Source organism: Sinocyclocheilus rhinocerous, unplaced genomic scaffold (assembly GCF_001515625.1).
Source record: "Sinocyclocheilus rhinocerous isolate Xijiao unplaced genomic scaffold, SAMN03320098_v1.1 scaffold538, whole genome shotgun sequence".
NCBI lineage: Eukaryota > Metazoa > Chordata > Actinopteri > Cypriniformes > Cyprinidae > Sinocyclocheilus > Sinocyclocheilus rhinocerous.
In genome coordinates, this window is record NW_015650838.1 from 917,352 (window position 1) to 938,822 (window position 21,471).

General features: G+C 38.4%; 1 protein-coding gene across 1 annotated transcript in view; it reads left to right on the plus strand.

Moving 5' to 3' along the window:
* LOC107712626 (CUB and sushi domain-containing protein 2-like) overlaps positions 1-21,471 on the plus strand; it is a 290,171-nt gene that overhangs the window by 234,205 nt on the left and 34,495 nt on the right. The window contains exons 26-35 of the mRNA XM_016517947.1: positions 837-1,039; positions 2,885-3,076; positions 4,516-4,654; positions 4,864-5,051; positions 8,464-8,658; positions 8,985-9,101; positions 12,260-12,373; positions 15,932-16,027; positions 16,825-17,028; positions 19,501-19,625. Coding sequence (XP_016373433.1) covers positions 837-1,039; positions 2,885-3,076; positions 4,516-4,654; positions 4,864-5,051; positions 8,464-8,658; positions 8,985-9,101; positions 12,260-12,373; positions 15,932-16,027; positions 16,825-17,028; positions 19,501-19,625 — 1,573 coding nt within the window. The remainder of the gene's footprint in view (positions 1-836; positions 1,040-2,884; positions 3,077-4,515; positions 4,655-4,863; positions 5,052-8,463; positions 8,659-8,984; positions 9,102-12,259; positions 12,374-15,931; positions 16,028-16,824; positions 17,029-19,500; positions 19,626-21,471) is intronic.

The following is a 21,471-nucleotide window of genomic DNA, read 5'->3' on the forward strand; positions in this document are numbered from 1 at the left end:
TGGATTTTTTTTTTTTTTTTTGGTTGCACATTTCTGTAATTCAAAAGATGTGGCAGTCTTGGTAAATTTGTCCTTAGTGTGCATCATACAATGCACTAGACTGTTCTCAAGAGGTGAGAAAAATCTGTTTTCCTAATGTCCTCTTATTACCGGCAGTGACAATGTACAGAGCCAGATTGTTTCTGTAGAGGCAATCTGTTATAATTATCAGTAGAGAACACTTTGTTAGTTATGTATAGAGTACCTTGTGCATTAGTAAAGTAATCTGGTTCTGGCATTTAGGTTGCAGAAAACAAGCACATTTCTCTCAGATTGGAAGTGACATGTCACATTTATGGCATTACTTTAAAAGTCCTTATTGAATTTCTTTTTTTCTCAAAGGTTAATGACTTACAGTAAATGCTGAATTTTCCACAGTATAACTTAAAAAGAGATTGTCTCTCATTCATTAATATTCTTGTTTATATTTAATACCTGAAAATGAATGTCAATCTACTAATTTTCACTTATTTTTGACTTTTTTCCCCCCTTATCTTTTCTCTGTCTGTCTCCTTCTTTAAGATCCTTCTGATATTATGCACTATCCACGTGCTAATTTCCTGTCTCGCAACTCCAAATTGACCGTATCTCTCTTCGAACAAATTATTATTATATAACTAGTGAAAACCTGTGAAAATGTACAAATTATCACTTGTGTGTTACTTCTCTTTCCCCTTGGTGCTATATACTGTAGATTGCTTTTTCTCTCTTTTCTTTCCTCCCTTCTGACTTACCTTATTTAATCTAAACACAATAACTGACAAATACATATCATGTTGGCTTGTGTAACTCCACAGGTTGCATTTCCTGGTCTTCCACACAGAAGAGGTGCATGATGTTTTGCGGATCTGGGATGGGCCTCAGGACGGAGGTGTTCTGCTGAGAGAGCTGAGTGGCTCTACACTTCCTCCAGACCTCCACAGCACCTTCAACTCTGTCAGTCTGCAGTTTACAACCGACTTCTTCACCAGCAAGCAGGGTTTCGCTCTGCAGTTCTCGGGTATGTGTTTTACTCACACTCCATTCACTCTCAATCCACTTCACAGCACCACACTTTCACCAGCGATCAGCGTGGATGGTTCGATTGCAGAATTCGCAATCCTTGTAGATGCTTTAAGGGATGAATAGTTTATTCCCTCACAAAATATAAGTGCATTTTGTTTATTTTGCTCTTTTCCATTGAATCAAAATCCTTCGCTATTTGATTTGGTTCAAGGCTTGAACGTCTTTATTTATTTAATTTTAAATGCCAGTGCAGAATATGAACTGGAAGAACTCTTCCAGAACCAAGGTCTCTGTAAAGCAAGCGGTTGCTCAGAGTTGGTGTAGACACATTTTCATCCAGGTTGTTGATTTTATGCGAAAACTGAAATATTGCTACAAATTGTAGATAAAATGGGGTTTCCATCCCTTGTATTCCAAGCCACTTTGGCTCTTTGGTAACACTTTAGTTTAGGGACCAATTCTCACTGTTAACTACTTACTTATTAGCATGCATATTACTAGCATTTTGGCTTTATTAGTACTTATAATGCACATACAGTATTAATGTCTTATTCTGCATGACCATATTTTAGGTCTCTTATTATTGTATTGGGGCAGCTGTGGCCTAATGGTTAGAGAGTCAGACTTGTAACCCAAAGGTCAAGGGTTTGAGTCTTGTGCAGACCACAAATTCCAAGAATGGGACACCATACTTGGCTACACGTCACTTTCACTTTCATTAGCAGCAAATTAGGAGTTTATTGAGGCAAAAGTCATTGTTAATAGTTAGTTAATAGTGAGAATTGGTCCCCAAACTGAAGTGTGACTGGCTATTTTATTAAATGTAATACATTTCTTGCCGTTTTGAGCATGCAGACAAAACGTTAAGTATGTGAACAATGGGTCGACAGTTCTATGAGTCAGTAGTAGCCAATCATCCGAGCAAATTAATCTGTAACATGAGGCCTTGAGGCAAGTCGCATGATATTTTTGGTTCGTATCTAGAAATGTATTCAGTAAATGTGCTTCCATGTTCCATCCCACTTTCCATCCAGCCCCATCCTGAAACTCATAAAATTTTTGATAAAAACCTTGCTAGTAGGAGATAGTGCTTGAGCTCCAGAATGACAACAGAAAAGCACCATCTTAGAGCTTCTCCTAAAGCCAACGACAGCACCCACCATGCAGCACGACCTTACAGATGCAACCTCTCCACTGACAATAAATGAAACCCGTTAAGCCAAGGTTTATGTGCTTCTGTCTGCTGTCAGCTTGTAACCAGGGTAACCATCCCTGCCCACATCCATCAGCCATCACTCCAACCACAGTGTCCTGATTTCTTGTGTGATATCTTAGAGACTCAAAAAATACATTAAATGTTTTACATAAAAAGTGAAAAGAAATATGCATTACACATCAATGCCATGATATTTCTGTTCCAAAGCCTCACATTTTACTTTTAAAACAACCCATCTGGGTTAAAGCATCTTTGAGAGAGTGCCACAGAGATGCAGGTGTCTAGATAAATAAATGAACGTGTGTAGAAGCATGCGGACTAGAGATGTCATTTGGGTGCTACAGACTCAGTGGCTCTAACTGTGTAGGTAGTACTGTATGCAGGCTTACAGCAGTTATTGTGGATGTGTGTAATGCTTGGTAGGTCAGTACCACAAACCAGCAAATAACTTAGATTGGTTACTCATGAACAACAGACTTTCTATTTCTTAGTCTAAGGACAGTGGTTGTCCTTGACAATGGGAGGCTTTCGAGTTAAAAAGGTTGAGAACCATTGGTCTATATTGAGACAATGGCATCCATTGATTACGTTAAGGTTGCTGACTGGATGTTTTCCTTTCTGCAGTTTCAACTGCCACTTCTTGTAATGATCCTGGCATTCCAACAAATGGCACCCGCATAGGAGACAGCAGAGAGCCAGGAGATCATGTGCTGTTCCAGTGCGATCCCGGATACCTCCTACAGGGGGCGACCAAAATCACCTGTACCGAGATCAACAACCGTTTCTTCTGGCAGCCTGATCCACCCACCTGTTCTGGTAAGAGCATGCCAAATTAAGAAATGTAAATGCTCCCTTCCTCAACCAACACTTCCACAGTGATCCCTCCATCTTTACACTTTATTTTTAATGTAAGAGCAGGCATTTTTATCTTGAATGTGCATGGCTTCTGATGTTATACGCTTCCGGTTTTTTTAGCTGTAGAAAGCATGTAGTTATGGTCTTATGCTGCTTCATGGTGCAAACTGGTATTTGTTATCATATTAATTTAATTTATTATTTTAAATAACTATTGTAATCACAATCAGAGTTTTTTTTTAAATGTTTTTTGCACAAATAGTTTCACCATTTACTGCACTGTTAATCCTCTAGTAATTTACTGATAGCAGCCAAATTAATCACAAGACTCCCACATTCACAGGAAATAGCTTACTTCCTGAAAAAATAAGGTGGATACTCTGTCCCATCAGTTTCACATAAAGAAAGACATCAAATTAATCAGTATCACACAAGCAAAGGTGCAACTAGAATGAATATTGACAGAGTTTTGGTTTTGCTAATGGCTAATAATGCTAATATACTGTTGACATCAAAACTGCAGAAAACCCTGAACATTCTGAAAACTCATGTAAGCACACTTTATATAATGAGCTCAACACTCAATGATGCAATTCAAGTCATATTGAAATTATTTTCAGTTTCCTTTGTTCAAGGCCTAGTTATCTATTCCATATACCATATACCATCTATTCTCTTACAGCAGCTACATTATAAAGATTTCATCACACTACTTCCCAGAAAATGATTTTTGTGGACATTAGGGGCAGCAGTATTTGGTTTTCTTTTGTGAATTAAAGCCACTTTATGTTAATAGCCAGTCTTAACTATAATATAATTAGGTTGCCTTGTTCAATTAAACTCAGTATGAGTTTGTGTTAATGTTAACCCGAACCACAGGCAAAACCCTGGAGATGTTTGTCTGTTCCAGGTTTTCTTTTAAAAACCTGCAACTGCTGAGTTGAGCACATGACTTCATTTACTTAATAATCTTTGGGACTAGATAATTACAGATTTGCTAATAGTTAAAACAGGAAGTGTTTATCTCAATAAAGCAAAATTACAACTATGTTCTAGATCATCTGGGTTTTTTGTTGACTCCAAGTTCCTTATTTGTGAACAATAATATTTGTAGGTCCCATGACTTTTCCCATTTTTACTGGATGAGGATAAATAATTTGTACTCAATTTCTACCTAATTAAATTTATATTTTATGACTTTTTAATACTGTATTGATCTATACGTTTTTCAGGCTTAGTTTGGAAGTTTGCGGAGGCCCCCTAGTGTGCCCCGGCCCCCTGGTTGAGAACCACTGTTCTAGATGAAGTTTTAGCATTAAAGGCCCACATTTTGAAAGTGCAAGTAGTATGTTCAGTATTTCAATTTCCACTGTTTCTTTTTCCTTCCTTTTGTATTGCAGCTCCATGTGGAGGCAATCTGACTGGTCCCAGTGGACTGATCCTGTCCCCTGAATACCCAGAGCCTTATCCTCATGGCAGAGAATGTGACTGGACAGTAACAGTAATGCCAGATCACATCATATCACTCACTTTTAATCAGTAAGATTGTTTTTTAAAACTAAAGTCTCCCATTTTCCCGTAGTTACATTACCATATTATACTATACAGTGTTATTTTTCTAATATTTATCATTTTAGATTTATTTCAATTAACGGAAACTATTTTTAATAGTAGTTTAATAGTTTTAGTTACAATAACAACGCTGGTTGTTTATAGTTATAGCATACATGTTTACTTCTTCCCACTAGCTTTAGTTTAGAGCCAAGCTACGACTTCCTGCATGTCTACGATGGGCCTGATTCTCTCAGCCATCTGCTGGGCAGCTTTTACGGCACGGACGTCCCTGAGCGCATTGAGAGCAGCTCCAACACTCTCTTCCTGGCCTTCCGCAGTGACGCCTCACTCAGCAGCAATGGATTTGTCCTGCAGTACACTGGTATGTTGCCCCCTTGAGGTGGGAGGAATAAGTTGCATGCTTTCCCATTTTGTAGGAACTTTCTGTGCCTGTATTGCAGGAGAATTTGGTTAAAAAGTAGTATCAGAATTACCTTAATTTTCCATTTGTCTTTGTTCTTTGCCTTTTGTTCTTTTGTTTCTGTAGTGTGCCGTACTGCAACAGCACTTTGACTGTTGCCTTGATCACCCCCTCCTGCTCGTACCGCTTTCATGTAGCATATAATTATCGACCCGTGGCACTTCTCGCAGTTGTCTAGAGAAGAATTATGAAAATGAAAAGCCAGAATGCACTCACTAAAGCTGACATTTGATCAATGTTTTGCTGTCACACTAAAGGCTCAGCACAAATGAGAACAAATGCGAGTTTGCTGTCTCCGTATGCGCCCTGCTGACCTCACTTTGTTTGATGACACTTTGGCTTATTAGTTTATTCATGAAAGGACAGACTTGTCCGATCAGACACAACAGGATCCCAAATCAGTACTCGCCAAGAGTCCGAAACAGGGTAAAATTTGCCTTTGGCAAGCAAGTAAAACAGAGATACCGACAAAACTGCCACAATTCTTCTATGATCCTTGCCTCAGTGGACCATCAGAAATCTATATAAAATGCCATTTTTTTTTTCTTTATAGACCTCCTTGTGTTGAAAATTATGTAGAATGTGAAGATATACATGTAAAATTAATATAATAATAACAAAATCACAATGTTTTTGTGATATGTGCAGTTTTACTAAGGCACTGATACTGTTTCCTATAATAATTCATATATGACACTTTTACCTATTTTTGGAAAAAGTAAGGAAAAGTAGCATGCTGTTCAAAAGGTTGCTGTCTTTTTTTATAGTAATTCATACTTTTATTCAGCAAGGATGCGTTAAATTGATTGATAGTGTCATTAAAGACATTTACATTGTAACAAAATATTTCTATTTAAAATAAATGGTGTTTTGAACGTTCTATTCATTGAAGAATCCTGAAAAAAAAAGTTTCCTCAAAAATGTTAAGCACCACATCTGTTTAACATTACATTTACATGTACATTTAGTCATTTAGCAGACACTTTTATCCAAAGCGACTTACAAATGAGGAAAAAAATCATTAATCATTAATAATAATAACATATGTTTCTTGAGCGGCAAATCAAAATATTAGAATAATATTTGAAGGATCATGTGCCACTAAATAGAAGAATAAAGACTAGAGAAATAAATTGCATTTTGAAATATATTAAAAATAAAGAAGTTGAAAAAATGTTTCACAATAGTACTGTTTTTACAGTATGTTTGATCAAATAAATGCAGCCTTAATACGTGTAAGAGACTAAGCAACACCAAACTTTTGAAAGGTAGTGTATAAATTAATTAATTTATTTTGTAAATATGGTGAAATTAACACTGGTCTCATGGCGTCCAGTAAGACAAATGTTTCAGAACAACAACAGCAGCTACCACATTGATGCTTTTACACTCCTTGTTTGTTATACATGCTTTTTACAGTCTCTGTCAATGAACTTAAAGTGAACCACAATAGACCACTACCTACTGATGGCCGTCGCTGGCATGCAGTGGTCAGAGTCAGAGAGAGAGAGAGAGACCGTGCTCTATAGATCACCCTCTGTTGTGCTTGGTGAATGAGGAACAGTATTCTCTCAATCTGGTGCAGCAGATGGACACAGTGTGTGGCACTTCAAAAGCTCCAGTTCCAGACCCCAGTCTCCTCACAATGAATTAGTATAAACTAATAATGTGGAAGCAAATCATAAACACAGCAAAAAGTGTGTTTGTTTCAGCTTAACCCTGACAGAAGTGTTAGTTTAGCCAGTCTGACACTGGATCACGTTGGTTCATCTGCGCGTGCCGCTGCTGTTGGAACGAGCTTCAGGTGCTGTCAACCTCTTTACAGACCAATCAGCTTCTCACAGACTCCCAACTGCGTCTGATTGGCCTCCGAGGTGCAATATGTGGGCCAAGGCTCTGCACGCTTGACCGACAGTTAAATAAACACCACACACACATATGCACTCCATTGCTCGTCCAGAGTGTTCCCTGCCAGCTCAAACATGTGTCATGTCCAAATGCACGAACACACACTCATACGCAACCTCATCAATGGACACCTGAGCTAGACTTTAAGACTGGCTGCGGTCCACTCTTAATTACTGTTCGTCCCGCACTCGTCTTGTTAGAGCGGTGAGGAGCCAGTTGTAGGAAGATGAACTGAGTTATGGACCGTCTGGAACGCCGGCCATAGTGTACAGATTGCGGCCGGTTTCAATATGCTATTGGGCCATGAAGGGCACGGCATCAGAACGAACATTGCAGTGTAACTATGTTTGGAAGTAATATCTCAACAAGAACTGCATGCAACCCATTTTTTGCTGTGCAATGCAGATGTGTAGTAAGAATGATTGATTTCTAATTTTGGCCAAAGTATGCGGTGTGCACCATACACATGTCCTGCTGGGTGATGGACTGTTTTGTGTAGTCAGCAGACCTGATCTAGCCCATTGTCACTTTTAATATGTCCTGGGTCGGCCGTTCATGCTCCACAGGGCATGTAGGTTGCTGTGGCATATTTCTGGATTGTGAATTGGTGAAAGCATCTACGTGCGCTCATTTGAAGCACCTTTGAAGGGCACTTATTCACACAAAGAGCCTCCTCTGTCTTTTTTCTTCTATTTTTAGCTCATGGGAGTCTCAGTTGTGATTCTTTTGAGAAACATTTCAACATAGCCTCTCCAGTACTGACCTTTCATAGGTCAGTTGGTTCATAGCTGTTGGTTCTTCACAACCTGCACAAGCAGGGTTCTTCTTCTTCTTCTTCTTCTTCTTCTTCTTCTTGCTATTATTATTATTATTATTATTATGTGAAAACTTAATTTGATTGATGTTTGCAGAATCATTCAATGGGTATAGAAAAGAATCACCTTCCTTTAAAATAATCACATTTTGCATGTTATAAGTTGCATTGAGTAAATGCAGCTGGATAAAACAAAAACTGTGTCTGTATTCATTTCAGGCTGCAAATCAACAAAATGTGATTATTTTAAAGGGGGTGATTCTTTTCTATTCCCACTGTATATGAGAAGACTAATATATCATTAAAAGTTTTTACAGATTTTTTATTTAGTATATGATTTGCATGTCTTAGATTTGAAACGTGTTACACTGTAGTTCCAAATAAAATCACACACCATTTGGCAAGTGACTACATTATTTACTCGACAAAGCCAGTTTTTTACTTACATTAGCTGTTTGGTGAGTATGTGTATATATAAAGGTCCCTGTGCACACTGGATTATCAGTCTTTCACAAATAGCTATAAATCATATCTTCCTGCCTTTTCTTCTTTATCCCTCTCACCATACTTTCTGTTTCTTTTCCTCAACAGAAAATCCCAGAGAGTCGTGCTTTGAGCCAGGCCTGGTGCGTAATGGTACTCGTGTTGGTACTGAGCTGAAGCTGGGGGCAACTGTCACCTATTACTGTGACAGCGGCTATACGCTGGAGGGAGACGCCACTCTCACTTGCATCATGGGGGGAGACGGCAAGCCCGGCTGGAACAAACCAAAACCTGTTTGCATAGGTAAAAACGCAACACACATTTTTGTTCAAGCTTTTGTTCTGTAACCATATATGTTCTTACGTTGTCAAAAACCTAGTGTTTGTCACATCTGCTGCCGTTCCCTTGGAAATAAGCAAAGGCTCAACTTTGCAATGTAACCTTGAGGAATACTTTGAACACACTGCAATTTCACTTCAGTAAACACTGGGGACATCTAGCAGGGCAGCTCAGGAATCAGACAAGAAAAGTAATTTAATCAGCAGAATGAGGGAACGGCAGAGAGGAGATGGGGAGGACAGAATATTAGTCTCTAATGCCTTCTTTCTGTGGCTGTCCCTCTTGCTCAGCTCTGTGCGGTGGTCAGTATTCAGGGTTGGAGGGGGTGGTGCTCTCCCCTGGTTATCCTGGAAACTACAGCAGTGGCAGGACTTGCCTGTACTCCGTCATTGTGCCGAAAGACTATGGTAAGTAAGCACATGTGTAAACATACTATACATACACAGTAATATTCATGAACTTCTGTGGCATTACAACCAAGGAAGTCTACAGTGTAATGGGAAAGCTTACTGTTAGCATTCCCATTTATCTCAGTAATTTGAATGGCGTCACAGGAAATGCACACAGTCCTAAACCTTTCAATAGCAACTAGTGTTGCACGATATACCGGTACTAAAAAGGTATCGCAATACCCCGCTTTTAAAAACGGTATGATTCCTCATTTTACTACCGGTATTTTAAGAATGACAGTGTTTTAATAAAAGCCGTATTTTCTGAGTTGTGTTGACGTGCAACAGCAGGACAGTGTGTGTTCAGCACTCTGCTTCAGCTCCCTGCATGAACACTGGCTGTGCCAAACTTTATATATCAGCACAGCACTGCTTAAAGTGAATGAGAAACATGCATGAATGAGAAAATAAAGCACGGAACGTGCTTGATGTTAAAAAGAGTTAAGAACAATAAACCTCGAAAAAGAACTCGCGTGCTATCACACACCTGAAGCACGTGCACGGGAGTCCTCTCTCTCGCAGACAGCATGCGATCCCGAGTTCAGATCTTTTTCAGCAGTTACTGTGCTTCAGCAGTCAAATACACACACAATTATGTTAAAATGCCTTTCTTGGTTTATGACTGAAATGAACGAAAACAGCTGAGAAAGAAAACGCGTGTGCGTCAATAAATTGGGTCCGTGCAGCTCTTAAAAGTGACAGTAGACTAATATTCCTGCTGCTGTCTGTCTCTACAATGTTAATCAAGAAAAATATAAAATCACTCTCTAATCTTGACTAACTTTACTAGCTTTAATAAGGATACATGTATGTATGTTTCATTCATATAGTGAAGACTATTCAGTGCTTTACTTCTACATTTTGATTACTTTATTCAGTTTCCGGATCATCTCTTTCTTGAATGCTACTGTTAAATAGACCTACTGTACCTAAAAACACAGTTTATTTAATTTGTGTCTTTGTTTTATTGTATTTGTTCTTTTATCTGTCGCTCGCATCTATGTTATCTTATTATTAATAACAAAAATGACTATATCATGATGTAAATTGTTATTGTGAAATAAAATTACTCCTAGCGTTGAATAATATTTTGGTCATACAGTATTTCCCACCCCCACCTCATGCCCTAAGCTAACTTACCAATGTTGCAAAGATCTATACATACTTGTAGGCTCGGCTGTATCATAGTCATTGACTGGTTGTTGCTCACCATAGGCCTGTGTGGTCAAGTGAGAGATTTCTCTCTTTTCTTTTTTTTCTTAATTTTTTTCATGGTATCGGTTCAGTAGTAGCATTCAAGATATTTTAGTCAGGTATCATATCAAAGTCAAAATGTTGGTATCTAGAACACTACTAGCAATTATCCTGAGAAGAGACGTCAAAGACAGGGAGAAATTGAAATCCTTTCATGTGTTTACCAGCCTTGCAAACACATCAGGCATTGTAAAATCATCTAATATATATATATTTTTTTAAATGCAATATTTATGTTGTTTACAAAATAATCTGAATGCACAGCTATGTTTGAATGGTTGTCAATGCTTTTTGGAACTAAATTTTGCAGTTTCAGCATCTACAGGGGCTAATGAGATTATCCAATCCAGTACACCATGTCTGAATCAGGCATGCAAGGGCATAAAGGGTTAAATCACAGCCACCAACAGCAAATTTTGGGCTGTATTATTTGGGCTGTTTCTTGGTATCTATTTTCATTGCATCATTCTGGATAGCACCAACAGTAACTCATTGGTCAAAAATACAAAAAGAATGTGTTCTGGTTGCCTTGATTTATCACTCAGAATTTATGTCACAATTAGTTAGGACGAGGAGATACAGTGAATGTATATTCATCTTAAAACCCAATAGAATGCATATGTGAAGTGAAAGTGACATGTGGCCAAGTATGGTGACCCATACTCGGAATTAGTGCTCTGCATTTATCCCATCCAAAGTGCACACACACACAGCAGGGAACACACACCGTGAACACACACCCGGAGCAGTGGGCAGCCATTTTTGCTGCGGCGCCCGGGGAGCAGTTGGGGGTTCGGTGCCTTGCTCAAGGGCACCTCAGTCGTGATATTGAAGGTGGAAGAGAGCGCTGTACATTCACTCCCCCCACCTACAATCCCTGCCTGTACGAGACTCGAACCCACAACATTTGGGTTACGAGGCTGACTCTCTAACCATAAGGCCACGACTCCCCCTAATATATACTAGATGGGTTATATACCAAGATGGTTCACTCATATTCTGTACAATATAGTGGAAGTCCTGCCTTCTAAATAAAAGATGCAATCGTCAATTGGTCATCACATCACTCCAGATGTCATTAGATACTCCAGTTCCCATAAAAAAACAGTATGCATAGAAGACTGCACATGCATGCATGTTGGCTGGACCAACCTGAAATATGCCCTGTTTTAATGATATTTGAGCATAATAAACAACATTTATGGGACAGTTCATGTCTTATTTTATTGCTGCTTTAAATGTTATGGTTTTGTGATTTCAGTATCCCCACATTTAAGTAGTTGGAGTTGCATGCCCAAAATAGCTGCCCGGAGGCATTGCAAATTGGCCGCCGAGTAAACTGAAAGGGACTTTGACTTGTATTGCCCTTCTTTCAGGGCTATAGAGCCTCTAGCTACGGACAACTTCTGGATATCCCCTCATATAACCCCAGCAGCTTCTGCTTGACCACAGGACCCTTTTATTTGATCCATAAAACACGGAGGTCGTTTGGCCAGTTTGGGGTTCCTACAGAGTGTGAATTAGCAGAGGCGAGCCTGTCTGTATTTTGTCTGGGTCTAGCCAAATGTTGTGGAAGCAGAGCTAATTAAGGCACACATTTCCGTAGGCATGTCATAATGGTTTCAAACAGCTGTGGGATAGGGAGCATCGCAACACAGGGTTTCTTTTTTATGGCTCTCATTTGGAAATTTAATCTACTAAGCACCAGGTGTCTATAGAGAGGACAACAGGTGGTTCACAGGTGTGATTAGGTTCTGTCTTTTACTATTGAATTAACATTTGCAGAGTCATGGTTTTAGCTGCATAGTTCGTAGTTTTGATGTAATTATGTCTCTTTACTTTTTCTCTTTATCTCTCTGCAGTGGTGTTCAGCCAATTTGCATTCTTCCAGACTGCACTAAATGATGTTGTGGAGGTGTATGATGGGCCTACCCAGCATGCCCGTGTCCTGAGTTCTCTCTCTGGGGCCCACACAGGTCAGTAAACCTTTCTCGAGCGGTATTAACTTGACTCTGTTGGTCTATACTGGCATTAGGAGATGAATGCTAAAGAGGCTGCATTCAGACCCAAAGGTAAATAGAAGAAGTCAATTAAGCAACTCAATTACCAAGATGAGTTGCATCTAAAAGTAAAAGAGACACAAGCCTGTGCGATTCTCAAATACAAAAATTTAAAGCTGAAGTCGGAATTGTAAGAATAATGACTTCTACTGTATGGTATATGTGGAAAGTGGTACATAAAAGTGGTACATTTGCGAACATATGGCTTAACCTTAACTAAATTTATGTATTTATTTATTTAATGTAGTTTTGCACACACCTATTCTCTGAATGTCAAGTTCTGTACGTATTTTTTTTTTTTAAGTAAAACAAAAAAGTGACACATTTCAGCTTTAAATCGTTAAAGTTGCCTCAGTACTTGTGTATAATCTCCTGAGTTCTTAATTATCAGAACATATAATGACGTACATGAGAGATAATGATGTACTCAAGAGAATAAAATGCATAACAAGCTTGATGACTCATACAGTCTTAACAAACAGCTTTCACTGGATCCAGTAAATAGGGCTCTCTTCCTTAAAACAGATAAGAAAACAGAATCAAATAAGCATAAACAGACTAGCTAAATAGATCCCCAGTGAGACAGCGAGGCTGAAAGCTTTTATTCAGCCATAATGGAGTTCCGTTTAATGTGGTCAGTTGAGGAGATTTCGGCTCGAAGATTAACAGGGTTTTCTCGCTCGATCTCTCTGCTTCTGACATTCCCATGACAACGCAGATGAGCTGTGTACATTTCTATTTTTTCTTCACCCTTCACACCAGTCAAACACCCATGATTAGCATACGGCGTGAAACCCTGCGCTCAAGGAAGGTGAACCGCTCAGAGCGTATATACTATCTGAGATGCGCTTTTTAACTTCAGATGCTGGTGTGAAATCAGTGAAGTGTGCTGGGGGCTGCTGGAAATAATGCACACTTTGGAGCGTGAATAGAGAGCAGGGAATAGTCAAGATTGATACTGGGCCGCATAAAACAGCAGATTTTCTATTAACTTTTTGTGCTGCACAGAGAAGGGAAACAAGAGTTGCTGTATGTCACAACTGTTATACGCACAGTTGTCAGTTTTGATGGATGTTGCTCAACTTTTTCAGAAAATCATGTAGGGAATGAATAATCTGCACAAGCGAACAGCAAGTTTCAATTGAAGTCGTCCTCTGTGAATTAACTGTTGGAAACTTATTTTAAAGAATAGACAAGTATGCTGTTCCCTTATAGACAGAAAAAGGCCTTTTGCTGCCCATATTAACAAGCTACCATGGAAGTCTATTTTATCGCACAGTTACCTTTATACTATTACTGAGACAGAAACATGTGATTTAAGTAGGTCTTAGCAACACTTTGGATTTGGGTTTCATTCTGTGGAGATTAAATACCATTTGAATGTAAATGTGTTCCTCATGTAAATCAAGTTTGTAGTCATTTTTAATATTCTTATTCTTATTCTTATATAAACTCCCAATAAGCATTTTATAATTTATGGCTATAATTAAAAGAAGTCCTAAATGTCTCACTTGGTCAAAATAGAATTGTATATACTACCATTTAACAGCTTGTGGCCGGTAAGGTTAATGCTTATGCTCCGATATCATTTGATAGTAACAGTAATATAACAGTAATACTATGAAATATTATTACAATTTAAAATAACTGTTTTCAGTTTAATTTATTTTAAAATGTAATGCATTCCTGTGATGGCAAAGTTTTACTAAGTTTAAATTTTACTCCAGTCTTCAGTGTCACACAATCCTTTAGAAATCATTCTAATATGCAGATTTGGTGCTCAAGAAAATGGAAATATTTTGTAACATTATAAATTTATTTACTATTACCTATTATTTTCGTTAAAAATAAATAAATAAATAAATCTTACTTGCCCCAAACTTTCAAACAAAACAGAGCATTATATACACTATTAACATTTGCAAACTGAGGGCTTAAGCTTAACTTATTTTGTGAATGCATTTTTGGTTCCCATCACTCCACATCTGATCCTTCAGTTTCAGTAGGGACTCAGAACTAAACGAGAAAAATGGTAGGCCTAAGTCAAAAATAAAACACATAAATTAGGCTAATGGTATTAATTATAAGCACTATAAGCATTTGGGGCCTAACTGCATTTGTGAGCGATTTTTCATTCCTCAGCAAATCCCTCGAAGTCTTCCTCCTCCATATCACTGTTAAAGAGCTCTGCCAACTCCGGAGGTAGACAAACTGGCATGCCCACCTCTGTCGAGTCATCAGATTCGACATTGTGATCCTCAATGACATCAGTCTGCTGGAATCCTGCCAGGATGGTGTCGAGGCCATGTCAATCCGCTCCACAGCATCCTTGAATGTTGCATGATGCATCCTCCCGGAGGTGAAGCTGTGGTCACCATACTGGTTTCCCACAACTGACATTGTGGTGCAGTGTGACACGGGCCTAACAGTTTACGAGCAGCACTGCAGAATAATGTTGCCATCGGAAGAAACAGCAGGTGTGAATAAATCAACGGTCAGGGTTTCCCCACACCTCTACATCGACTGGATTATTACTGTAGCTGTCACTCTGTCGGCCACCCACGGAGATTTGTTCTAATAACATCCCAGCATGCCAGAGGCATGAGCAGGAGCGTTGGTCGATCCCAACATGACCGAAAGTGTTGTGCGGTTTCATCTTCTCTGGCCACTGCATGAATTTGTCAACACCGAACCTGCTCTCTGCAAACCCCTGTGAAGCTCGACTGTGGGTAGATTCAAAGCCTCAGCCCACACACCACATCACAGAAATCACATACGCTAATGATGAGCGATGCATTTTGATAAAGTGATTATTAATAGACCTGGACTTGGGAACATTCAAAATGTAAAAGTAAAATAATTTCAAACTGATGTTAATATAAACAGACGAGGACTGTTTCTTTTTTAATACAATGTTGAATGTGAGCGATACGGCAATTGCATTTCCAATGGGATAGTTTACCACAAATGAAAACTAGGTTGCTGCTGGAAGAGGTGTTAGTGAGGCCAGCAGGGGGTGCTCACCCTGTGGTCTGTATGGGTCCTAATGCCCCAGTATAGTGACGGGGACCTGTAGCTGGTGTGTGGTGAGCGCACTGGCGCTTTTGTACTGTGGCTGCCGTCGCATCATCCAGGTGGATGCTGCATACTGGTGCATACTGGTGGTGGTTGAGAAGAGACCCCCTCATATGATTGTAAAGCGCTTTGGGTGTACAGCAATACACAATAAAAGCGCTATATAAATGCCTCATTCATTCATATTATCTATACAGCAACAGTTTAGAGTGGCCACAACACTCTATCACATCTACTCATGCAGTGTATTCCAGGGCATATGAAGTCATTGTTCATTAATAATCTTCACCTCCACTGCTGCTCTCAAACAAATTTGGCATCTGTGGCAGGTCAATAACATCAAATGTCATTGGTTTTAGAATGTCGCCAAATGTCATGACATCTTGTTTGTACTTTCAGGTGAATCTTTGCCACTAGCCACCTCCAACCAGATCCTTATCCGCTTCTTTTCCAAGGGCCAGTCGAGCTCAAGAGGGTTCCACCTGGTCTACCAAGGTAAGTTGAGAGTTTCGAGTTCTCTTCCTGTATTGCAAAAGTGATTTTCATTTTTTTTTTTTGTTAAAGGGGGCATAACACACACAGTTTCACCCAATCTCATGTTAATCTCACATTCTTCCTGACTGAGTCCCGTGCAGCGTTGCCGCCGGATGAATCGCGTTGATGGGCTCGATCTCGCTCTCGCTCTGGTCGATGTGTGCACAGACACGCTATTCTGGGAGAAATGCCCATATAAGGAGTTCCACCCTTGTCTACGTCATGAAGAGCCACGATCGAAAAAAACTCTCCGAAACTTGTACGACCCCGGAAGTAAGATTATTAGCACAGAAATACTCCGTCATACGTCCAAATTGTTTTTTGAAAACAAATATGATGATGATCGGGTCAGTCGCACTGGTGCTTTTAAATATTTTTTCAATGCGACTGAAATGGTCGCACTGTAGAGCCCTGAGATAGTGTGGTTTTTAGGAGCTAAAGCAGCGTTATTGTATTATCTGGCCTCCCCTGTGGCCTACAGTCATATGCTTGTTAATTTCCTGCCGTGTCCTTAATGGAAAAGTACAGCATCTTATAAAAGTGTTAAAAGTAGTGGTGTTCTGGGACATCCCAACCAGCTGTGTGCACTGTTCCTACTGTGTGGTTCACACTTAAAGTGCCAGTTTCACTAACAATCTGGTACATGACTGCATATATAATGTATTGCAAAGAATTTCTCACTTGGCAGGTGCCGTAAGGTCCTGAAGGTCTTTTGTTTGTACAAGTTCATCTAACAGTGGTGCATTTATTTGCTTTAGCTGTCCCGAGAACCAGTGCAACACAGTGTAGCTCAGTCCCAGAGCCCAGACACGGCAGGCGCACGGGGAACAACTTTGCAGTGGGAGCCGTGGTGAGTTTTGAATGCAATGCAGGATACGTCCTGGAGGGGCCCAGTGCCATCGAGTGCCTGACTGTACCCAACGCTCTGGCCCAGTGGAACGGCAGCATGCCCAGCTGCATTGGTAAGAGCACTATCATCCCACACTTCTCTCACCTTCCACGATCATCATTCCAACAAGAGCCAGATGTTGAGTGAGCTCACCCATCTAGTATGTTGATGAGCAGGGGTCTCGAATTCAAATTACCTGGGACCACTAGCCGGGTGGTGTGCTCTATTGGGTGCAAACACAAATACAAGTGTTTTTACAAACATGAATTTGAACTATATTCAGTTATTGGCACAGCTGAACAGTTATCGATGCATGTACAGACCATTTTGGAGGTTTACTTACTCCATTTAGTGGGGTAAGGTTGCTTAGATTGAAATCCTTAGAGGTTTCCGTCTCATTAGGACACCAGAAACATCTCAGTTTGGCTTTAATATAATGTCAGTTATATCAAATATCATTATTTATTTCTTAAATACAGGCATTTATTCATATATACATTTGTATTTTATTTAAGAAATAAATGTTTTTATTATAATTTGTTAATAAATGAATACATTAAAAATATTAGCACAAAAAGTTTACGGCAACAAGTTCACACATAATGTTTATAAAAATGATGGGCAAAATATAAATAACAAAAACAACCAGGACACATACATGTAGGTATTTAATTTATTTAATTTAGTGTTAATTAATACATTAAATGTAAAATTGTTTAAATGGTTATAAAAATATATAGAAATATATCTATGCAATTATTCATTTGTGTATTTATTATTACTTATTCATTATGTATGTATGTATGTATATATTGTATTAATAATATTTTTGTTATATTTAGCATATTTATAGCTGAAATATAGTGCAAAAATAAATAAATAAATAAAGAGTATTTAGTTATTTAAATGATTGTTTATTAATACATTAAATTTAAAATATAAAGACAAAAAATGTAACACAACTAATGGGGTCTGTGCACAGAGTATTTAGTTATTTAAATGATTGTTTATTAATACATTAAATTTTAAATATAAAGACAAAAAATGTAACACAACTAATGGGGTCTGTGCACAAGCGTAGTTTGAGTGAAGCTAGGATTGATAAGCCAACAGTTATAAGCTTGTTACTTTAATAACCCTGCGTTTCTAATGTTCCTGGGGATTTAGCTAAGGTAATTCATGTGTAATATAGCTTAATATAATCATATATAATATAAAACAACCACAATTATCATACCAGTAATTTCCCCTGTACTTTCTATCCACAATATGTTGCAAATTATGCATAGCATTTAAGTTCATAATGGAGGACCCTTGTGTGAACATTCTCCTATTGATTTCAACTCAGTCGTTTTTTGTTTTTTTTCTTCAAAGCAGAACACTTGTTTGTATAATCGGGCCATAGTACATTTTATCAAAAGGGGAGAAAAAAGAAAAGCATGAAATATGAATATAAATATATATTAATATTAAATCGTGAAATATTAAAATATTAGTATACAGATTTTACGTTACACTGAAAATGGACACGTTGCTAACTACTGTAGCTTAGCAGCAATAGATTAAACCGGTAGTTGTGTATAACTTGATATAAAGAGTTTGAATCCCTTGTCCCGCTTGCTTGCTGGAGCAGGGGACCAGGCATCAATGATACGATGGCATCACTGATGCTTATTTTAGGCAGATCTTGGAGGCATCTAGTAAATACTGCCAATTTGGGAGATGTGAAAGTAAACCGGAAACTGATATCGCGACTTCTGGCGACCGCAGAAGTTTGTCACTATGCTTGTGCACAGAGCCCATTCACAATGTTTCTAAAAAATATTCAAATGTAATTATTCATAAGTATTATATATAAACATATGTAAATATTCATAATTATATATAAAATAAATAGAAACAAGACATCCATCTACTGGAGGCACAGCTCCTCAATGGGTACTTCTAGAGTAAATAATGACATTGAAGATAATGGGAGCAATGTAGTTTTGTCAATTTTCCTTGGAAATTTGATGAAATAGTAAAACTTTTTTTTTTTTTTCAGTTAGTAGATCTTACACTTGCTTAAGTGATGCATGTTTACTTGCGTCCCCATCCTCAAAGCATTTGCTTGGATGAGCACTGTGTTAGATTCACATCACAGCTCTGGTGGTTTTCCTTTGGGGCCACAGAGCAAACAGACTCCTACTCCTGCTCCTCTTGAGACAGAACCGTCACCAGCAAACTCTCCCTGTGCCTAACGAGCAACGGCACACAGCTGTGGGCCAGCAGTCATGGCCTCCAGCGTGTCACACATCCACAAATGCGCACATGTGGCAGATGTTGCCGCAGGTATCTGTGTGTACACACTCAGATATCCACACTCATGTGCAGCTGTTTACATGTGCGCTTCACTGCAGCTACCAGATGCTTGACCACAGGAGCTGCATGAGGAAGAAGGTGGTGTCCTGGAAGATTACAAATGCCCTTCCATACTGTAGGCGGTTTGTGTGCTTTTCCTTCTTTACCTGTCTTGCATCATTTTGTGTTTTTGTCTGTGCTACAGTGCCATGTGGAGGGAATCTAACCCAGCGGATAGGCACTATTCTGTCCCCTGGCTATCCTGAGCCCTACCTGAACAGCCTGAGCTGCGTATGGAAGATCAGCGTGCCAGAGGGAATGGGAATCCAGGTACGGTCCTTCTAGCAACAATAAAACACAATTTCCCCCCCTTTTCTAAGGCCATTATGAATACAAAGCATTTTAAGTATCTTTTGCTCTCCAAGGCAGCATTTACAGTATTTGATACAGTATACAAAAATACAGTAAAAATAGAAGTATTGTGAAATATTATTGCAATTTAAAGTACTGTGACTATTTTGCTATATTTTAAAATGTAAATTATTCTTGTAAAGGTAAAGCTGAATTTTCAGGAGCCATTACATATGCTGTGCATAAGAAGCATTTCTTATTATTGTGCTTCTGTGGAAACAGTGATACTTTTTGGATGAATAGAAAGTAAAAAAAAAAGCATTTTTGATCAACTTATTGCGTCTTTGCTGAATAAAAGTATTAATTTCTTTCTAAAAAAATCATACTGACCCCAAACGCAGCAGCCGAACTTCCCATCAAAACAACATAGCATTCAGACACGATAAAGCACAATGTGCTTTTTTCTTGTTCTTGTTTGGAAAAATGAATATGAATGCTTTTTGTTTGCTGATTGTCTGCGGTTGGTTTAAATGCCAAATTTCTAAAGAGTTTATTCAACACTTTATATAGACTAATTTATATTCAAGTGGATTTTATTCTCCTTGGGAAACTTATGATAATTTCAACTCCAGTCATATCAAATATGTCATGAATGTCATGTGGCATTTAATGGCATATTTTTAAAAATTATATATGAACTAATGTGGGCTGTTATAGCCTATATGGGCCAAATACATGCTTTTAAAATATATATTATAAATAAAATATATAATATACACCACCATTCAAAAGAGGGTCGGTAAGATTTTTTAATGGTTTTGAAACAAATCTCTTCTGCTCAGTAAGGTTGCATTTATTTGATCAAGCATTTACAGTGAAAACAATAAATCTACAATTTAAAAGAACTGCATTCTATATTTTAAAATGTGTTTTTCCTCTCATGCTTAAAGCTCCATTAATCCAGCTTTCAGTGTCACATGATCCTTCAGAAATCATGCTGATTGCTGCTCAAGAAACATTTCTTCTTATTATAGCTGTTATATATGGCTGAAATGGTTATGAAGCTTAATAAAATGTGTGGAGGTGTTTTCATTTTTTTTATATATAAATTTGAAATGAAAAATAGAAATGTGAATTCAAATAACTTAAAATAGAAATCTTTTTTAACATTATTAATGTCTTTACTGTCATTTTTTTTATTATTATTTAATAAAAAATTTTATTGCACACATTGCATTTTTTATTGCACATGTACAATGCAAGACATGGAACATATCAGCTGTAATGCTGCATTCAAGTCCTCCTGGGACGTTCGTACTTACGAGTTGACAAGTCGTAATTACGACGTCAGGTGCGTTCAAGTCAGTTTAGTCGGCACAAGATGGCGGTGTACCTTCTTTTAATAAATTACAAGAAAATACAACAGGGTCTGCATTTTTTTACTTGGATTTCAGCTGCGTAACAAGAACATGACCAATTTAAGTTTATAGGACAACTAAACTATCAATTTAAACAAAAAATTTTCCGTCAACTACAGACGTTGCCGCCATCGATTCCGCCATGTTTCTCATTGACACGCCCCCAACTCGGAAACTACGACTGCCAAGGCAGAACACCGTATAACATCAGTTACGGCTCTTTCACTTTGTTTGGAACGCTCAAATTGAGTTACGGCATTCTGCCTTTGTTTCATTTCTATACGTAATAGCCTATATGAGACAGCCCATGATCACTAGATTTTATTTAGGTGTTACTATAACGATTTTGTAAATGGTGATCAGCAACCAAATATTGATAATGTGGAAGTTACTGCCTTTTGCCTTGG